The 22,509-nt window shown below is 37.0% G+C and overlaps 1 protein-coding gene across 3 annotated transcripts in view; it reads left to right on the top strand.

The window, feature by feature from the left end:
• Positions 1-13,677, top strand: part of pappaa (pregnancy-associated plasma protein A, pappalysin 1a) — an 85,748-nt gene extending 72,071 nt beyond the window's left edge. For 2 of the 3 annotated variants that reach the window (XM_084036064.1, XM_084036065.1), the window contains exon 22: positions 7,559-13,677. In XM_084036064.1, the coding sequence (XP_083892190.1) occupies positions 7,559-7,663 (105 nt within the window). In that variant the 3' untranslated portion in view covers positions 7,664-13,677. The remainder of the gene's footprint in view (positions 1-7,558) is intronic. The other variant, XR_014598970.1, reaches the window with a different exon arrangement.
• Positions 13,678-22,509: the final 8,832 nt, after the last annotated feature.

Here is a 22,509-nt window from a genome sequence, read left to right as displayed (position 1 = left end):
TCCTTGTAGAGGAATCTGGCCCAGGTTTACTGCTGCTGTGTTTCCAAGTCAAGGATGCTACATGCCGATGGTCTGCAAGTAGTGTCTGCAAAACAGGTGTTAGCAGTTCGCTGAAATAATAACTACAGGCAAATGGGGGATTGAATTGCCGACTCCATACTAACTTCTGTCATGCCAGCTAAGACGGATTGGGTTCAATTCCATCAACCGAAACATTCGGCGGGCTGCTACAGTACACAATAAGTATCATACTGGAGCGGGGCTCAAGAACTCCAGGCTTAAAGGCATTTTACCCTGGCATTATTTGAAGAAAGCAGTCTGGCTGGTGTTCCCTTCTAGTGGGTCCCCTGGAAACTATTTGGAAAAATAGAAAAAATTGCTCTGAAATAACCAATCATAATTTGATTTATCGTCTGCCAGGCGAGGGGCGAGGAAAGTGACCGTGGGTGAGAAACAAACAGGAAACACTAAGGATTTAAGCTGATATCTGAAATGAATACAGAAGGAACGGAGGAAAGCCAGCCAGCCATTGATGCTGCTTGCCTGCACACACATGTTGCTTAATGCACAAGGCTAATATAAAACACACATGGATGAAACTCAAATTAACCTAACACGTTTTAAATCGTGAGCCAGAAAACCATCTTGTTGTTTAATTACCAACGCTATACTATACTTATGTTATTTTCATTTTGGTGCTAGTGTTTATTTACACATTTGGATTGTTTTGTTATTGCACTTGGGCTGAAGCTTATCCTCATAGTCATCCGCATCTGATCAACTCATTCAAAACAGAAACAGGGTATTTTGCACCTGATTCTGATTTTAACCCAAACCAAACACATGCATGGCCTGGCCAAGGACGGAGTTGCATAAACGCCTGTAAAACCAAAACAAAAAATGACACAATATGACGAAAACCAATCTGTAACTCATTTATGACTGCCTGCAGGTGCCAACCATGCAGTGCTTTTCTATTTGGTGGGAAAACTTTTCTCCCAACCATGAGTGAGGAATAAGTTATTTAATTGATCCGGAACAAAGATTTTATTGTTGCACATTCTGTTGTCTGTTTCACAGAAGAGACCATTTCATGTCAACTATCCATCCGTATCTATTGGTGATCCAAGTGTTTCTTTATATGCAGACATCACTATGTGTTTTATTGCAATGTATTTAATAGGCCTGCTCAACTAAAAGCAAACATAGACTTATGGAAATCATTTATATTTTCAGGTTGGGTGTAAAGGAATAAAAATCATCCCAAGCAAGTAATATTTGCAAAAAAAAAAAAAAAAAAGAGCATATACCACATATTGCATTATATAGAGAGGTGTTTTTGTTATTTAGCCACACTCTCTGATTTAAATGATGTACAACATGATAGATTATCTATCAGTATAACATCATTCAGTTCAATGACAATAGAATCAACACCTGTCTCAAACGGTTTCCACAACAATTTAACATGATAAACTTCATGAAGCCAGGATCGATTGCATGACTATTATATTAGACTGCAGTAGTTCTGAGGTGTTTACTGTCAAGTAACGGCACTTAAGTGGAATCAACCAGCCATGCACCGACTCTCTCCATCTGCCCCCCTCTTACTCACATTCTCATTCAGCCTTTCTCCTACTCATTCACTGACACATACTCATTCATGATACATACTCTTCCTCACTCTCTCTTTTTCTCTCTCTCTCACACACACACACACACACACACATATGCCGGTTGTTATGCACAAGAGGTCTGGTGCCTCAGTGGGGATCATGCTTGTGTTGGTGTCCCCAGTGTGTTGTGACACAGCACATGGGAGCAATGACACCAAATGATCCACACACATCTAATGTTTCCCTCTGATCTTTGGTAATGAGGTGAAGGGAAAAGAACAGAGCCAAAATGAAATTTTTACAAAAGACTTTCATTCTCCCTCGTCATTCAGAATCATACATCCTTTAAAATACATCCTATTCCGCCTCACTTGTTTACAATATCGCGGTAATCTCTTCGGTCCATTGACGGAGAAGATGCGACACACTGATGAAAACATCTGCTCCCTCCTGAGCAGAAGAGACTTAAGTTACATCTTTACAGCGGTTTTATAAGTTATTATTGTATTTCCCAACATCAGATGTCATGCCTCTCATGCTGTTTGAGTGAATCCACGGTCCAATATGAAAATCATAATTTCTGGAATGTAATAAAATGTCTTCCAGATACAACAATTGGGCAATTTCAACTCTTTCCAAACAAGCCTAAATACCATTGTAGGAATTAGGTTATTATCAATTATTAAAGTTTTCCAGGTTCCTCCTGCTTCTCCTCTTTCTTGTCAACTAAATCTGATAACAGCTGAATAACTGAGAGAAAAAAGGAACAGTATCATGCAAAGGAATGGAACTTAGCTGCTCATTTACTTTTACTCCCCTTTTCCAGCGAATCCTGCTCTCATCTTTTATTTTGATAGAGATTTGTGTATTAAGGAGTTCTGGATGACTTGCTGTGTATTATTCCACCCCAGGAGCTTTGAAGGTGCAAGGACTGGTTGCACGTAAGGTCACCACAGGATCTCCCCTTAATAGTTGCAAGCTGTTGGCTGAATTTGGAGAGGCAGGGAGGAGAGGAGGCAAGGTTATGAAGCATGCCTTTCTGAGAGTTGCCTGCGCAAGACCCCTTCTCGTAGGTGCCCCCCTATTTTGGAAGGAATTCCTTTCCCTCGGATGCTGGAAGCAGAGAGCACCGATTATATAGTTACACGGCTTGGCCTCTCTGAAACAACTTTTCCTAAATATTCATGTAGGTTTTTCTGTCTACGTTGGTGGTGGGGATCTTGGGCGAGTGCTGAAATCCCTCTGGCCCCCTCAGCCCTGTTTACAAACTCTCAGTCTGGCACAAGTTTGCTCAATACGTGACTAACTGTGTGTCACGATTGATGTTTGTGCCTAAGACGAAGGTCTGTGATAGCCACAGCTGACCACTTAACCTCTCCGTCTGTGTTGTTGATTCACGTAGACAAAGCCCTTTCAAAACAGCGCAAATGTAATTTTCTTATCTGGGTTTTTGGCTGTTACCAGATTTAACCACGTTTAACTTATTTTTATATAATCCGCACAAATCAAATTTCTAACAGACCCTCTTTTCATCTTTTGGAGCTATTACAGACAGACACACAGACAGATGTTTATCAGCAGTGAAAAATATTGTTTTGTTTTTTCTCTAATTTTCTGCCTTAACATGTTCTCCATCAAATATCCACATAACAGGATGCCAAAAGTGCATGCCAGCAACAGCTCTTTATTTTGTAAACCTCTGAGGGCAACTAAATAGACTTTATTTCCCTTTGCCAAGGCTCTGCCAAGACAGTTAAAGGGGAGGAAGGGCTAGAGATAGGAGCGGGCCTGCACATACAGTAGGAGGGTTTCTTGCTTGTGGCATTTAAAGTTGCTTATAACGTCTTTCTATTGTTTTGTTAAGCCACTACAATGCAACGGTTATGGCAAAATATTGAATAGGCAGCAGCATGCCACAGCTTCCTTCATTCTGAACATTTCTGTGTCTGTGTGTGTGGAGTAAGGGCTGAGGTTGGGGGGTGGGGGTGCATCTGAGAGGGGAGGGGAAGGAAGGATAACGGGGAGGTAGGAGCAGGGCTTTCCTACACAGCTGAGCGCAGTTGCACACTGGAGGACACACACACACTCCCCACATTTCTTAAGGGTTTTGGCCAAACCAGTCGCCAGCAAAAAATATTGTTATTGCATGTTTCTCGAAATGATGGGCTACACGAGTGATGAAAGTCGACATTTCTGAACCAAAAGCAGGTTTCATAAATATGCGCTTGCAGAAACGCACAATGCCACGTGGCTACGGTTGTGAAGCGATCATAAAACGAACGGTTGGGTTTAGGCAACCAAACGACTTGGTTATGATCGGAAAAACGATCATAGTGTGTGTTAAAATATCAACATAACCACGTAAGATAACAATCGTAACAACGTACCTACCATAAATAAATAACAACCGGCCTTGGCGGGATTTATTATGCAGTGTTATGTAACGAGCGTAACAATCGTAAAATATTGAACTTGGGCGAACAGGAAAGTTTGTGTGCAGTAAATGTTTTTTCTCCAAAGAAAATTACATTTTTTTGTCTGTTGTCTCTGTTATTTATCTTAAACACAGCTCACTGTTTGTGTTCCTTTAAATGACATTTGCATTGCAATGTTTTGTATTGTTTCCTAACTCTTGAGAACAGAGATGATTACATTTTGGGTAGATAAATATACATTAATTTATATTAAAACACCCTTAGAAAACACAAAGTTCCTTTCTATTCCATACAATTTTTACTCTCAAAATGTCCTTTAAAGACTGACCAAAATGTTGCTTGTTATAATTCCTTCCAATTACAACTGTTACTTGCTAATGAACAGTGTGCTATGCATCCCTAGATCAGCCAGATCCCCTTTCCCCAGGCCTGTGCCCCTTCCACACCTTCTTCCCTTTAAGCACAGGCTGACATGCACATACTGCACACACATAAATGAGAGGAACTCTGTGTTATTTTGACCTGTTCCTGAGATGGTAGGATGGGGCTCTGACAAGGTCTGCGTTCTTCAGAAGGGCTTTCATGTTGCTGTTAGTGGGTGTCCTCCCCCAGCCCTCCTCCAGCCCTGGGACATGGGGCAGCATGAGGGCCCCCAGGCCCACAAGGCCAGCCAGTCCCATTTCCCAGCCACCCTGAGAGAACCCTCAAGTCAGGGCCAGATGTGGCAGCTGGCCCCGCCACCCTAGAGGTCAAGGTCAAAGGAAACCATGTCAAATTTACCACCCACCATCATTCTCTAGATAGAGAGATAAACAGAAGTGGCCTTGGAGGGGAAGTGATGTGTAGTGGAAGGGGTAGTGGGGGGGATTTGAGCTGCAAGAGAGAGGAATTATGAAGCAAGGTAAAGTGAGGAACAGACTCTAAAGGTGAAAGTGCAAAACGGAGAGATAGTGTAATTAAATGGAGAAAGTCAGGTGGGAGCGAGGAGCCCCATGTCCTTGGCTTCAGTGTGCCACAGAGGAAACACTGTTCATGCGGTTTACAGTTGTTTCTGAAGTGTGTCCGGTCTCGGCTTGTAAAGTCGCCACATGTAGGCCTCATTTTCCCAGAGAAGTCTGGGCACTGCCCACCTGGCCCTCACATTAGGAGCACACCCCCAACAAACAACTTATTTTATACCCTATTTCAAAGGGGAACCTGCGTCACTCCTCAGTGACTAGCATACTCCCCAATGTCATTCCTGCTGTCAACAAATCTTTGACTCCCACAAACTAGTGGTTTCCTGTGTGCTGCATTTACAACCAACTATAATGTTTTACTTTTACTTTACACTGCCGTGCAAAGCAACTAATTCCACAACTTATGTTTAGCAAAACTAAAAGAAAGTGCTATATAGTCGTTATAAAGAGGGTTCGTTACTGTATTTATTTTTTTCTCATTTTAAAAGAAAAATCTTTGAACATCCGATTTTAGATCAATAAATATATAATATTTGAAACACGCCACTAGTTAAACAATTTATTTTTTAGAAACAGTCTTATTTGTAATCAGCACCTCATCCTTCCTCGTCTTTTTGTAAGTCAGCAACTCAACAACCTTAACCCTTGTATGGTATTCGGGTCAAATTGACCCGTTTCAAATTTTTAAAAGAATAAAAATGGTACAAGTATATTTTTTTCTACCAGAAACTTAATGGCCTTAGCTTATTTTCTGTGATAAACATGTACAAACAAAAAAATAATAATGTAGCACACATGCTACTATACCCCACACATTAACATCCTTCATATGGTCTTCGGGTCAATTTGACCCGAATACACAGAGACACACAGAAACATGCCCACACACACACATACACACACACACACACACACACACACACACACACACACACATACACGACCCAGCCAACAGGCTCTAAAATACTTTTTCCACTTACACTGGGACAGAGACTTCCATAAATTAGCAGGTTTTTTTACGAGGTTAACTGGTATGAAGACACTGGAAGTGAGTTAGCTTCAAAATCTCCAACTTGATGGTGTGAAATATAACGGACTCTGTGGATGCATCTTTGAGTGGCTGGGGAATTCTTGTTTCTTGCTTATTCCAAAAGTTATTCCATAACCCTCCCAGTTTTAACTCAGTATGCACGTTGATTATTTGATGGCATACGTAGTAGTCTGGGTAATTACACAGCAGCTTCTCCATACTGGGATAACAGTCCCACGACCCTCCAAAGAAACCACTCCCCCCAAAGCAGCCAGACAGCTTTCACTAATAACCTTGTACTAATAGCTGTGTTTGGCATGGGGCCGGCTGTCAAGTATTTGTGTGAGTTACATTAGCCAATATTGTTGTTACATTTAAATTGTATACACAGACCCATTGTGCAAAAAAGACAATACCGCTCAGCCCTTACATGAACCCCCCTCGTAGATTGATCTGATAAGCCACCAGGACACAAATCATGCCTTTGGTCTGCCGCCTTCCTTCCATGACTTGGACCACATGTGTTCCTTGTTTGGCCTGGACACATTTTGTGTACCCAAGCAGCTGAAGCAGGCCCCCCGGGGGGTGGCGAGTAGACAAGGCAGCAGCAGCTGGTGCTGGTGACGCATTGCCAACGTTATCCAGTGACGTCAAACGCCAGGGGCAATGGCCAGTGATCTTTCAGTGCTATTCTCACCTGCCACTTTGACATCAGGACAAACTGAGATGTCAATTTCTCTGACATTCTGTATACCATGACAATCACCATGACAGGCTTCTCATTGGCTGGCAGGTGTCCACTATTGTCTTGTAGTTTAACTGAACACCACCGACACAATTCTTTCAACTTTTGTCACTCTTGATTAATGCCATACTATTTACAACACGGAGGCTTCGGTTTATGTACACACTGTGTACACAGAGATGCGTACCCTCTACAAAGTGAGACAAATGACCTAATGAGAACCACACTGATTCAATTTCAAACCTGTTTGATATTTGCAAAAAATCTGGTCATCATCAACTACGAGGAGAGAGAGAGAGAGAGAGAGAGAGAGAGAGAGAGAGAGAGAGAGAGAGAGAGAGAGAATTGTGTACGTGTGGGTGCATCTTATAAAGGGCGAGATAGGGGAACGCTAGGCGATGTCCATGTCCACTGGAAATATTATATGATAACAACTATTATATTATAACAAATATTAGTTATCGTGTTCCTTAAAATAAAATGTTTTCCTGTTCAAGTGAAAACGATGATAGGAGCAAGAAGTCAACTGACGTTTATATCTTGTGACAAAATCCACAGAGGGAGGAGGTTGAAGTGGATGGATTTGGGACTTTGGGTCTTTTTAGGTCTGAATCTGAACCATGTGGTTATTATTATAATCATGACAAATTGTTCATTTTAAATGAATCCTAATTGTTTTTGTAGTAGAGCCATACTATAGCAGCATAATGTCTGAAAATATATGTTTAAATGACAACTTCATTAATGCGAGTGTCTTTTTCTCTCCCACCCAGGTGATTCCATTCCCCATGTCCTGTGACATACGGGATGAGTGCTCCTGTCGGGATCTGAATGCTATAGAAAACAGAAAGGAGGAACATGTCCATTCCCTGGGGTGACCAACCTTGAGCAGGGACCTCTGTTCAATGTCCCAGGACCCTTGCTCCAACACAACACAGCCGGAGTGGCCGAGGCAGACCCCTCCTTCATCCTCCTACTCGGCCTCCCAATTTCCTGCACATGCTGCTTAACAGGCATACCTCTCCATCCATACTGCAACCCCAACCAGCTGAAATGCCTCCGCCTCCACATCACAGAAAGACCAAGAATACTGGATGGGACTTCACAGAACACTTCATTTGTCAGCTAAAAGGAAAGTAACCCTGCAAAAACATCATAAAAAAAAACATATATAGCAAAGAGAAAAAATAAATTACATGAAACAGACTTTTTTTTTGAAAGAAGAAAACAAACAAACAAAAAAACCTAAACATAACCAAGCCTAGGTAGCATGTCTTTTGTTCAGTTTTGTGCTGGCTTCAGTGTCTATTTTAGTGACCCTGCTCTACAATCACATTATTGAACCAAAGGTAAATCAAAATGTGCAAGTGGGGGATTGCGTTGATGTTGGCTCTGTGTTTTGCAAATATGAAGGAAATCAAGGCAAATGTAAAAAAAAATAATAATAATCCTCAGACACTTTGAAGGCATGTTCAACACCTTTTTCAGAGGGGCTAGGAGTTTGTGCTTTTATCATTCCTGTTTTCAAACTGGTCAGACATTCTGTATCTCTATTACCTTTATAGTAAAGTGTGTTTCTCCATAGGCAAAGTCAGAGGCTATAGAGGTTATTCCTAGCTTGGTGGGGAATGTGACAGCCATATTGTTAAGTTTCAAGCCACAGACTCAACACGAAAGCCAAAATAAAACGTGCAAACACACAACACACACACACACACACACACACACACACACACACAGACACACACACACACACACACACACACACACAAACACAAATTATCAACTAATCGTTGACCAGCCACACACACAATTACCTAAGACAATTTTATACTTAGCAAAAATAGCAACATCCTGAATGCCTAATTAAACCTTTTTTAAGCATGGCTTCTGCTACTGTGTTTGCTGCTACTTGCCATCCTCACATCATAATATATAATCGGGTTAGACAGCTTCGTCTGCCTTGCTGCTGACAGGACCTCTTTATAGCATTCATTCACACTTGCACGTTAGTCCATAATATTTTCAGAGAAACACATTGACAACACCAGATATGAAATGCACTAAGAACTTTAAGAAAAACCCAGAACCTCACTCGTCATTCCCTTTTTAACTTTTCGAGAGAAATACTTCGTACATTGACCACGACTTAAAGAATGTCATCGTTAACACCTCACTTCGGGTTGGGGTGATTTTACTCTCAGTTTGAACTCCTCCCTCATGGCGCCTGATCAGACCTTTGTTACCTCAACAACTGATAAAAAAAAAAAAAAAAATTAAAAGAAGTTGAAACTGAAAATAAAATGATCCCAGCCCTGTTCAGAATGTAGTCGATGCTTGTCGGGAGTCTGCGTCTTTTTTTGATCGCACAGCACTGCACAGCACAGTCACACAAGAGTACAGAAATAAAGGGCTGGATAAAAGGCCGTGGCTCTTAGTGAGAACGAGTATAGACAGAAGGAGACCACATCTGACACACAAATGAATACACATATACTCTCGTTCTCCCCCTTTCCTCAGTAGTATCGGACTCTCGGCTGTAGCTCCGCAGGCAGCAATGTTATACATGAAAATGACATTTGGATGTATATGTCAACACAGCATTTGCAGTCACAATATGATCAAAGGTCCCTATGATTCTCTGCTGGGTCTAGTGTTTAAGGAATCCATTTAACCATTGCATTTGTCTCTGCAGTAAAAAAAAAAAAGTGCACTTGGTTGTTCTGATCAGCACTTTTCAGTATTGTGAACTCGGGTGTCCGTCCCCACCAATTAACTTCTTTAGATTATATGGCTGCTACGATAGCTTTGTGTTTTGTTATTCTCCATTAAAGACACATCCACACTAGTTTTTTCTCATGCATATTTTGATAATGAAGGCTGCTTGAAATAATGGTCCAAATTTTGCTGCTCTCATTCGGCTGCAACCATAGTCGTGGTTACAATCCAGCATGGTTATGACTTTTCATTTCATTTGAGCCAATGGCACAGTCCCTCTGACTCATATTAGGCTGCTATAGCATTCCAGATCATACTCACGAATCATCGTACACAGCAAGCTGTACAATGTCAGACCAGTTTCATGTCATTAAAAAAAACAATGTTAACGAAGAACTAAGACAATACCATGACGTGCAGAAAAAGTGAGAAGGTATTATTTTCCACCAAATACAACGAAAAAAAATCAAAAATATCATGTAAATATTATATGTTCTTGATGGACAGGAACGTTGAAACATGTTTGTTTTTTGTTTTAGTTTTCATGTATTTCATTTTTACAAAATGTCATATTTAATCAGTGTTTATATTATTGACCTCAGTTACTGCACTTTTTTTAGTTTCCATGTAAGGAGAAAAAGTATATCTTTCGAAAATGTTTAGAAGCTGCTAATTGTCAGAATGGTGATCTGAAACAAACTGTATGTTAGGATATTCGGTCGTTTGACTCCCTGTGTTGCTATTAGCTTTCCTGTCATTGGTGTTTTATTTTGTATCTGGCCGTAGATGCTCCTCTCCAACTCAAACTGACTTTGCATTAGAGGTTTTCAATGAAGTAGGGAGGTATTGTCACTATGAACAATGTATCCATCCATCATCCATGCACCCCCCATACCCCACCACCACCAAAATAGGATACATATCAACACAACACTTTATGTATAGAAGTGTATTTAAGGTCTAGCCAGACTGGAAATTAGTTTGTCTTTTGTTTCAGCCCGATGCGTGTGTGTAATACATCGTTTTAGGTTAAAGATGTACATTTTGGCAGAGAAACCAAGATATGTCAAAGGGGAAGGAATAGCTTAAATGAAGGAATTCCCATTAAAAGGGACTCATGAGATACTTTGTAAACTTTTATGAAATATTTGTAAGGACGTTGTAAAGGCTACATCATCTAAAAAAGATTGCATTTAACACTTTATATGAACACATATATAGCCCTGTTTAAAAAAAGACTTGTATTATGTTGATATTATCAAAGTATATGTAATATTAGTACTCCATACTGCTGCTTTATATAGTAAACTGTTACCAGTGGGGAGAGACTGACCTGCAATCACTACACTACGCCAGTGACACGCAGTACTGTGGTTCATCATCTGCAATCGAGGCCACTGGAAAGCCACGTTAGCCGTTTGACCGGATGAATCAGAAATCCGTCACTGGATCCTTCCCTTCATTCTATGAACTAACATAGCCGTCGTCGCTTCCACATACTTCGACTAACTTAGAAATATTCTCCTCACCAACTACTTGTATCATTAGTCGATGTCTGGATACCAAAACAAACTGTTCGTTATTCCGATCAGAAAGGCTACCGAATGTGATCGCATGTCAACTTGAAAAAATAAAAATTATATTCTTAATATTGGAGACGGTATCCATAAGCCATAGCTAACCAAGATCTTCATGGAAGGAAGTATAAGATTACACATTGGATGAGGACATCACCTCTCTACTGTAGTCATCACAGGATCCCTTGCTGTACCTCATGCCTGTAATGTTTGCTGCTTCTATACTTTTTGGTATTTTAGTGACATTTTTGCGTCTCATAACAATGGTGTAAATAGTAGAACTATTTATTGAGAGTGTTATACTTTTTTAAGTTATATTTAATGTCCATGTAAGTTATTTTTTACATTGTTCTTATAAACAAAAAAAAAACATTATCGGTTGTGAGTCAAAACTGTCATTTTGTCTCTGTCATCACGCTGTTGTTGTGATCATTGCTGTCGCGCATTGTTCAGACATACAGTTCACACTTTCAGGCCCACAGCCACACAACAACCTGTCTCATTGGTCGATGAGTGTAGATGGACACTGCTCGCATCCAATGAGGATTCACCACATGTTCAAATGTAACTGAGTGCAGTGTATCTTTTTCCCTTTAAAACCAGAATGTAAAGTTTTTTTCTTTTGTTTTTATTTCTTTATTTGCTTATTTGCTTTTTAAATGCACACATTAGCCATATGTACAAGGAGTTGTGAAAAGAGAACCAAGTATATAATGGTCAAACATAAATCCATAATATAGCAAACTATGTTTTTGAGAGACCAGTGTAGGGCGAGAGGAAATATGTGTACGCAGTCAGCTGAGGACAGGAGAAGTGGTGAAGAGGGGGATCAAAAAGGAAAGAAGGACTGGAGGTCAGAAGGCAGTCGATGGTGTCCCAGATGGAGTGCTCTCGGAAAAGTAGAAAGGTGGGCAGTGAGAGAGGTGGGGATGGGTGGGCTGCTTTTCCTGGCCTGTCTAGCTATTTGTCCAGGTGTGAAAATGTGTACTCACAGAGGCTGCCCCTGGGCGAGGGGTGGCCGGCGCTGACTGGCAACAAGCCGAGGCCAATGAGTCAGAGTTCCTCCTGGGGGTGGCAACCGTCCCTTTCTGGGACTCCCCCCCCCCCCTCCCCCCACCTCACCACTCCGCCTCTCCACTCCTCGACACACTGCCTCATCTGTCACTGTCAGGTATGCCTGCGTAGGGCTGCCAGGGTCAAGCTGGCCCTGTGAAAACGAGAGAGGATGTTTGCCCAGCTTACGGTCGCCTTTTGAAGTCAGTCTGAAGGAACACAGTTCTACTCACCTAGAGCCGACGCTTATCACATAATATCATTTGTGTAGCGGCCCTTTTTGACAGGCTTTGATACCTTCTCCACAGTCGCTCCTTTGTTTCTAATTTAACACCAGGTTGTTGTATTGCTCGTCTAAAAATGGCAGAAGCTTTGTGTCTAACTGATTACAAAGCGAGGGGGGAGTGTAAGAAAGAGCGTCTGAAGCCCTAATATTTTTTTTTTTTTGTTCAGATCAATGTGGAGAAAAATACTGATGTGCCATCTTGTTGTAAGACATTTTCCTTGTGTATTGTAACACATGAAGTACCTCTCACAGGCCTCTGGTTAAAGAATGATCCACTTATCTCTGTTTCCTAATCCCTCAATAAATAAAAAAAAAGGTGAATTGTCCTTTTTTCTAAGTGGGAAGTACAAAAAAAAGTGTATTTACATATTACGTGGATATCTAGTGGTATTACGATGTTTCGTACCCGATTGCTCAACAAATATATTTTAAGATGTAAATAATAATATTATATGATGATTGTATTTGCAAAACCATGTACTAACTGTTTGGGAGTAGCTCTTGGATTGATTTTTATCATAACTATTATACAAAGAGATGAACCGTGAATATGTTGTGCATTGTGTCAAAGTATCACCTGCAAGACAGAAAAAAAAGAAGACGAAAAAAAAAAAAAACGACCTGTGATGCTTTACCACACCACTCGCTGTCAGCATTTATTTGTTCGTAATGGCTTAGTACAAGCACTGTTGTCAGTTGTCTAAACCATGAATTTATCCATTGAGTCATGAATTATTTATTTGTTGCCAAGATGAATAAAAACCATAATGGTCATTTCTGCATCTTAGGAGTCTGTTGCAATTGATCCTCATAACCAAACTTGACTGATCTTTGTTATCCATCGACAAGTTCATTTCCTATTTTGTCTGCAAACAGCTTTCATTTTTTCCCCCTCACTCCATACTGTATATTGTCAAGTCTTATCCCAACGCCTTTGTGTTTGCTGAGAATTTCACCAACACTGTAAAGGTAGCCATCAGAGTCAGTAGTCCCTCCCTCCCTCTGGTGGCCTCCTCTCTCTTTGGTTCTTACACAGTATGCACTTTTTCAGGCACATATACAACAGATTGGACTTTTGTGTTTCAATCGATATTTCTCTCTGTTTTCACAGTTGCAATTATATATATTTTTTGGTGCTCTGGTACATGGCAAAAACATGTCTGATGTGTACTATATTTTCATAAGGAAGAGTCATAAAGATGAGTATCATGTTCATTTTGCTGTCATTTATTGTGTAGAAATAAAACACTGGTTAAAGTGAACATAAGCTTGAGGAGTGTGGTCTGTTTATTTTTGGAAAGTCCGTCATTGCTGCTGCAAAAGTATGTCCAAGATCATTTTTGAGCTGCTTTCTGTTGTTTGTTTGTTTATCTTCCTATTGGAAGATCCATAGTGGGCCATTTCAAAATGCAAAAAATGCTGAGGTGGTTTCTAAAAGAGGAGCTCATTCTTTAAGCCGTCACTGATACATTGGCATCAAAATGAGTGCTGTTCCTGGCACACCAATGACGTTAATGGCCTAATTTGTGAGAATGAACATCAAGCTACTGATTTTTAAAGTGCAGTTAATGTTGCATGACTGGAAAGAAACTGGATCTGAGCTTAAAGGAATAGTTTGTTGAGGGAGATGGAAAAAGAAAATGCTTCCCAGCAGCTCACATGCAGAGAGGCATAGCCACCTTCAGTTAATGATATAAATTAGAGTAATTCATAGGGGATGGCTGTCTGTTAGTTCAGTGACTGATTTCCACCCTCTTCCAACTCAATGTAAATATTTTTAGGCTGGATCATGTGATAAATTTGGTCACGCCCGCTAAATAACAGCATTGCATTCTACTATTGCTAAGTTTAAATCTGATCACAGTTAGTTTAATCTGCGTCTCACTTTGTCTTCATGCTAACTAATTCTAATATAAATAGTGCTGTAATATTGTACAACTTGAGTGTAGAGGTTCGAAACCGTGGGGTCTACTCTCCACTGAGGTCTTGAGTGAGTTCGGGGAGGACACACAAAGTCACGTGCGCCACATCAGCTGTTCCCCGTCAGGTTAAGTCTGATCTGAAATCAAATTGAAAGGCTTCAAAATGTTTAATGGCGAAATAACGTCAGATATTCAATAAAATAACCAATTCCCTGATTATCTGTTGATTTTTTTTAAATTGCTTTTGATATAGTGAAAAAATGCCAACTGTTACTTGCATAAAATCAGCAAAACACAGAGGAGAACCTTTCAGTATTATGATGGACGACGCAAAGGTCGTCATTCTGGTTACTGAATACAGTGACTAATCTGGTGTTCTTCTCATATTCCTGAAACTTTAAACCTGTAATATCCAAATTGTATTGTGCTACAATCTCAAACATGGAGTCTTTCATCACTGTCACCTTGAAAGTCCTCCTGTCTGCCTCTCAGGGTGCCAGCATATGATTGAGGGTGAAATAACAAAATATATTTCCATCTCACCTCCTTTTATGACATATAACTGCATATTTATATAAAAATTAGGCTGTCAAACGATCACTATTCATAAATATACCCGAACATTTTTTTTCTCTAAATAAAGTTGGAAATGACCACCAGAATTTCTAAGCCTTGCCGAATAGGGATGCACTGATACCACTTTTTTTTCAGGCCGAGTACAAATATGTATATGAGTACCTAATAATACCATTGCAGTTCTAACATTAATTTTGAAAACATTTAACTTTGTGTTTGCCTGATACAAACAGAGCACTTACTTGACAGTCTGTTTAGTTTCATACTGCAGCTGCTGATAAATGATCATTTCACATGTTTGTGCATCAGGTTATTGTTGCAGCTGGGCGGCTTATTAGGCTCAACAGTGAGAGGTTGATGTCTCATTGCTGCAGCGGCATGCGGACGCCCAAATAAAAATATTTGATATTTTAAAATATTACTTTTTTCAACATACTATACTATGACTTTATTCCGACATGCTATACTATGACTTTTTTGACATGCTAACACAATTATGTTTTTTGATATATTTTTCTATGACATTTGTGACATGCTATATCATCCATCCATCCATTTTCTACCGCTTATCCTGTATTTAGGGTCACGGGGGGGCTGGAGCCGATCCCAGCTGTCATTGTGCGAAGGCAGGGTACACCCTGGACAGGTCGCCAGTCTATCACAACATGTAGAGACAAACAAACAATTCGCACTGACATTCACACCTACGGGCAATTTGGAGTCACCAATAAACCTATCCATGCTATATCATGATTTTTCTTTTACTTTCGTAAGACTATTTTGAAATACTATATTATGACTTTTGAATTACTTTTTTCCAAGATACTATACTGTCACAGTCTGCTCTCCTCCTTGGATTGATCTAATGTCTTTGACCCCGCCTCGTCCTGATCATCCCTCCTCGTCTGTGCCCTGGTAAATGCCTCAGACTTCTGTTACCAACCATGATTCTCGCCTGTGTGTTTCCTGCTTTCCATCTGCTGGTCCATGCGGCTGCCGGGCATTTCTCTATGCTTCCTTATCACCGTGAGTTTCCCGACCACTTCTCCAGTGGTCTGGTTTGCCTTAGAGACTTTTGGTATACTAGTGCTGTACTAGTTGTTTTTCAACATACTATACTATGACTCTTTTAGACATGCTTTAATGACTTTTTTCAACATGCTATTACTTGTTTCACATACTATACTAGTATTTTTTCATCATCCTGTCCCATGACTTATTTTTCGACATGCTATACTATGGCATTTTTTTTTCAAAATGCTATAGTATAATATGTTTTTCAACATGCTATACCATGACTTTATTTTTTTTTAGAAATGCTATATTATTGCCTTTTTTTAGACATACCTTTTTATTTTTTCTATGCTATATTATTTTTCGACATGCTACAATATGATTTTTATCCGAGATAAAACAACTTTTTTAGTGTAGCATTTAAAAAAACGCCATAGTATAATATGTCTAAAACAAAGTCATAGTATAGCATGTCAAAAAAGTCATGGTATATTATGTCGAAAAAAATGCCATAGTATAGTATATCAAAAAAGTCAAGGTATAGTGTGTCATGCCATAGTATAGCATGTCAAAAAAGTCATAGTATAGCATGTCCAAAAAGTCATAGTATAGCATGTTGAAAAAAAATTGATAGTATAGCATGTCACAAAAGTCAGTATAGCATGTCGAAAAATAATTCATAGTATAGCATTTCGGAAAAAAGTAATAGTATAGCATATTGAAAAACAATTCATAGTATAGCATGTCGTAAAATAATTCAAAGTATAGCATGTTGAAAAAAAATTGATAGTATAGCATGTCAAAAAAGTCATAGTATAGCATGTCAAAAAGTCATAGTATAGCATGTCAAAAATAGTTCATAGTATAGCATGTCGGACAAAAGTCATAGTATAGCATGTCCAAAAAGTCATAGTATAGCATGTCGAAAAATAATTCATAGTATAGCATGTTGGAAAAAAGTCATAGTATAGCATGTCCAAAAAGTCATAGTATAGCATGTCGAAAAATAATTCATAGTATAGCATGTCGGAAAAAAGTCATAGTATAGCATGTCGAAAAATAATTCATAGTATAGCATGTCGGAAAAAAGTCATAGTATAGCATGTCGAAAAATAATTCATAGTATAGCATGTTGGAAAAAAGTCATAGTATAGCATGTCCAAAAAGTCATAGTATAACATGTCGAAAAATAATTCATAGTATAGCATGTCAAAAAAGTCATAGTATAGCATGTCCAAAAAGTCATAGTATAGCATATGAAAAATAATTCATAGTGTAGCATGTTGGAAAAAACTCATAGTATAGCATGTCCAAAAAGTCATAGTATAGCATGTTGAAAAATAATTCGTAGTATAGCATGTCGGAAAAAAGTCAAAGTATAGCATGTTGAAAAGTAAGTCATAGTATAGCATGTCCAAAAAGTCATAGTATAGCATGTTGAAAAATAATTCATAGTATAGCATGTCGTAAAAAAATTCAAAGTATAGCATGTCGAAAAAAAATTGATAGTATAGCATGTCAAAAAAGTCAGTATAGCATGTCAAAAATAGTTCATAGTATAGCATGTTGGAAAAAAGTCAAAGTATGTCAAAAAAGTCATAGTATAGCATGTCCAAAAAGTCATAGTATAGCATGTTGACATTTTTTTTATAGTATAACATGTCAAAAAAGTCAGTATAGCATGTCGAAAAATAATTCATAGTATAGCATGTCGGATAAAAGTGATAGTATAGCATGTCCAAAAAGTCATAGTATAGCATGTCGAAAAATAATTCATAGTATAGCATGTCAAAAAATAATTCATAGTATAGCATGTCCAAAAAGTCATAGTATAGCATGTCGAAAAATAATTCATAGTATAGCATGTCCAAAAAGTCATAGTATAGCATGTCCAAAAAGTCATAGTATAGCATGTCAAAAAATATTTCATAGTATAGCATGTCCAAAAAGTCATAGTATAGCATGTCGAAAAATAATTCATAGTATAGCATGTCAAAAAAGTCATAGTATAGCATGTCCAAAAAGTCATAGTATAGCATATGAAAAATAATTCGTAGTAAAGCATGTACGAAAAAAGTCATAGTATAGCATGTTGAAAAGTAAGTCATAGTATAGCATATTTAAAAGTAAGTCATAGTATAGCATGTCAAAAAAGTCATAGTATAGCATGTTGAAAAATAATTCATAGTATAGCATGTCGGAAAAAAGTCATAGTATAGCATGTTGAAAAGTAAGTCATAGTATAGCATGTTGAAAAGTAAGTCATAGTATAGCATGTCAAAAAAGTCATAGTATAGCATGTTGAAAAATAATTCATAGTATAGCACGTCAGAAAAAAGTCAAAGTATAGCATGTTGAAAAAAAATTGATAGGATAGCATGTCAAAAGTCATAGTATAGCATGTCGTAAAAAAATTAAAAGTATAGCATGTCGAAAAATAGTCATTTATAGTATAGCATGTCGGAAAAAAGTCATAGTATAGCATGTCCAAAAAGTCATAGTATAACATGTCGAAAAACAATTCATAGTATAGCATGTCAAAAAAGTCATAGTATAGCATGTCCAAAAAGTCATAGTATAGCATATGAAAAATAATTCATAGTGTAGCATGTTGGAAAAAAGTCATAGTATAGCATGTCCAAAAAGAATAGTATAGCATGTTGAAAAATAATTCGTAGTATAGCATGTCGGAAAAAAGTCAAAGTATAGCATGTTGAAAAGTAAGTCATAGTATAGCATGTCCAAAAAGTCATAGTATAGCATGTTGAAAAATAATTCATAGTATAGCATGTCGTAAAAAAATTCAAAGTATAGCATGTCGAAAAAAAATTGATAGTATAGCATGTCAAAAAAGTCAGTATAGCATGTCAAAAAAGTCAAAGTATAGCATGTCAAAAAAGTCATAGTATAGCATGTCAAAAATAGTTCATAGTATAGCATGTCGTAAAAAAATTAAAAGTATAGCATGTCGAAAAATAGTCATTTATAGTATAGCATGTCGGAAAAAAGTCATAGTATAGCATGTCCAAAAAGTCATAGTATAACATGTCGAAAAACAATTCATAGTATAGCATGTCAAAAAAGTCATAGTATAGCATGTCCAAAAAGTCATAGTATAGCATATGAAAAATAATTCATAGTGTAGCATGTTGGAAAAAAGTCATAGTATAGCATGTCCAAAAAGAATAGTATAGCATGTTGAAAAATAATTCGTAGTATAGCATGTCGGAAAAAAGTCAAAGTATAGCATGTTGAAAAGTAAGTCATAGTATAGCATGTCCAAAAAGTCATAGTATAGCATGTTGAAAAATAATTCATAGTATAGCATGTCGTAAAAAAATTCAAAGTATAGCATGTCGAAAAAAAATTGATAGTATAGCATGTCAAAAAAGTCAGTATAGCATGTCAAAAAAGTCAAAGTATAGCATGTCAAAAAAGTCATAGTATAGCATGTCAAAAATAGTTCATAGTATAGCATGTTGGAAAAAAGTCAAAGTATGTCAAAAAAGTCATAGTATAGCATGTCCAAAAAGTCATAGTATAGCATGTTGACATTTTTTTTATAGTATAGCATGTCAAAAAAGTCAGTATAGCATGTCGAAAAATAATTCATAGTATAGCATGTCGGATAAAAGTCATAGTATAGCATGTCCAAAAAGTCATAGTATAGCATGTCGAAAAATAATTCATAGTATAGCATGTCAAAAAATAATTCATAGTATAGCATGTCCAAAAAGTCATAGTATAGCATGTCAAAAAATAATTCATAGTATAGCATGTCCAAAAAGTCATAGTATAGCATGTCCAAAAAGTCATAGTATAGCATGTCAAAAAATATTTCATAGTATAGCATGTCCAAAAAGTCATAGTATAGCATGTCGAAAAATAATTCATAGTATAGCATGTCAAAAAAGTCATAGTATAGCATGTCCAAAAAGTCATAGTATAGCATATAAAAAATAATTAATAGTAAAGCATCTACGAAAAAAGTCATAGTATAGCATGTTGAAAAGTAAGTCATAGTATAGCATATTGAAAAGTAAGTCATAGTATAGCATGTCAAAAAAGTCATAGTATAGCATGTTGAAAAATAATTCATAGTATAGCATGTTGAAAAAAAATGATAGTATAGCATGTCAAAATCATAGTATAGCATGTCGAAAAATAATTCATAGTATAGCATGTCGGAAAAAAGTCAAAGTATAGCATGTTGAAAAAAAATTGATAGTATAGCATGTCAAAAAAGTCATAGTATAGCATGTCAAAAAAGTCATAGTATAGCATGTCAAAAAAGTCATAGTATAGCATGTCAAAAATAGTTCATAGTATAGCATGTCGGAAAAAAGTCAAAGTGTGTCAAAAAAGTCATAGTATAGCATGTCCAAAAAGTCATAGTATAGCACGTTGAAAAATAATTCATAGTACAGCATGTCAAAAAAGTCATAGTATAGCATGTCAATAAAGTCATAGTATAGCATGTCAATAAAGTCATAGTATAGCATGTCCAAAAAGTCATAGTATAGCATGTCAGAAATTAATTCATAGTATAGCATGTCCAAAAAGTCATAGTATAGCATGTCCAAAAAGTCATAGTATAGCATGTCAAAAAATAATTCATAGTATAGCATGTCGGAAAAAAGTCATAGTATAGCATGTCAAAAAATAATTCATAGTATAGCATGTCGAAAAATAATTCATAGTATAGCATGTTGGAAAAAAGTCATAGTATAGCATGTTGAAAAAAATTGATAGTATAGCATGTCAAAAAAGTCATAGTATAGCATGTCTAAAAAGTAAGTCATAGCATAGCATGTCGGAAAAAGTCAAAGTACAGCATGTTGAAAAAAAATTGATAGTATAGCATGTCAAAAGTCATAGTATAGCATGTCGAAAAATAATTCATAGTATAGCATGTCAAAAAATAATTCATAGTATAGCATGTCCAAAAAGTCATAGTATAGCATGTCGAAAAATAATTCATAGTATAGCATGTCCAAAAAGTCATAGTATAGCATGTCCAAAAAGTCATAGTATAGCATGTCAAAAAATATTTCATAGTATAGCATGTCCAAAAAGTCATAGTATAGCATGTCGAAAAATAATTCATAGTATAGCATGTCAAAAAAGTCATAGTATAGCATGTCCAAAAAGTCATAGTATAGCATATAAAAAATAATTCGTAGTAAAGCATGTACGAAAAAAGTCATAGTATAGCATGTTGAAAAGTAAGTCATAGTATAGCATATTTAAAAGTAAGTCATAGTATAGCATGTCAAAAAAGTCATAGTATAGCATGTTGAAAAATAATTCATAGTATAGCATGTCGGAAAAAAGTCATAGTATAGCATGTTGAAAAGTAAGTCATAGTATAGCATGTTGAAAAGTAAGTCATAGTATAGCATGTCAAAAAAGTCATAGTATAGCATGTCGAAAAAAGTCAAAGTATAGCATGTTGAAAAAAAATTGATAGGATAGCATGTCAAAAGTCATAGTATAGCATGTCGAAAAATAATTCATAGTATAGCATGTCAAAAAAGTCATAGTATAGCATGTCCAAAAAGTCATAGTATAGCATATGAAAAATAATTCGTAGTAAAGCATGTACGAAAAAAGTCATAGTATAGCATGTTGAAAAGTAAGTCATAGTATAGCATATTTAAAAGTAAGTCATAGTATAGCATGTCAAAAAAGTCATAGTATAGCATGTTGAAAAATAATTCATAGTATAGCATGTCGGAAAAAAGTCATAGTATAGCATGTTGAAAAGTAAGTCATAGTATAGCATGTTGAAAAGTAAGTCATAGTATAGCATGTCAAAAAAGTCATAGTATAGCATGTTGAAAAATAATTCATAGTATAGCACGTCAGAAAAAAGTCAAAGTATAGCATGTTGAAAAAAAATTGATAGGATAGCATGTCAAAAGTCATAGTATAGCATGTCGTAAAAAAATTAAAAGTATAGCATGTCGAAAAATAGTCATTTATAGTATAGCATGTCGGAAAAAAGTCATAGTATAGCATGTCCAAAAAGTCATAGTATAACATGTCGAAAAACAATTCATAGTATAGCATGTCAAAAAAGTCATAGTATAGCATGTCCAAAAAGTCATAGTATAGCATATGAAAAATAATTCATAGTGTAGCATGTTGGAAAAAAGTCATAGTATAGCATGTCCAAAAAGAATAGTATAGCATGTTGAAAAATAATTCGTAGTATAGCATGTCGGAAAAAAGTCAAAGTATAGCATGTTGAAAAGTAAGTCATAGTATAGCATGTCCAAAAAGTCATAGTATAGCATGTTGAAAAATAATTCATAGTATAGCATGTCGTAAAAAAATTCAAAGTATAGCATGTCGAAAAAAAATTGATAGTATAGCATGTCAAAAAAGTCAGTATAGCATGTCAAAAAAGTCAAAGTATAGCATGTCAAAAAAGTCATAGTATAGCATGTCAAAAATAGTTCATAGTATAGCATGTCGTAAAAAAATTAAAAGTATAGCATGTCGAAAAATAGTCATTTATAGTATAGCATGTCGGAAAAAAGTCATAGTATAGCATGTCCAAAAAGTCATAGTAT

The sequence above is a fragment of the Eutrigla gurnardus genome (assembly GCF_963514095.1).
Source record: "Eutrigla gurnardus genome assembly, chromosome: 19".
Classification (NCBI taxonomy): domain Eukaryota; kingdom Metazoa; phylum Chordata; class Actinopteri; order Perciformes; family Triglidae; genus Eutrigla; species Eutrigla gurnardus.
The sequence above is the reverse complement of the archived record's forward strand: the minus strand, read 5'-3'. Positions and strand labels throughout refer to the sequence as shown.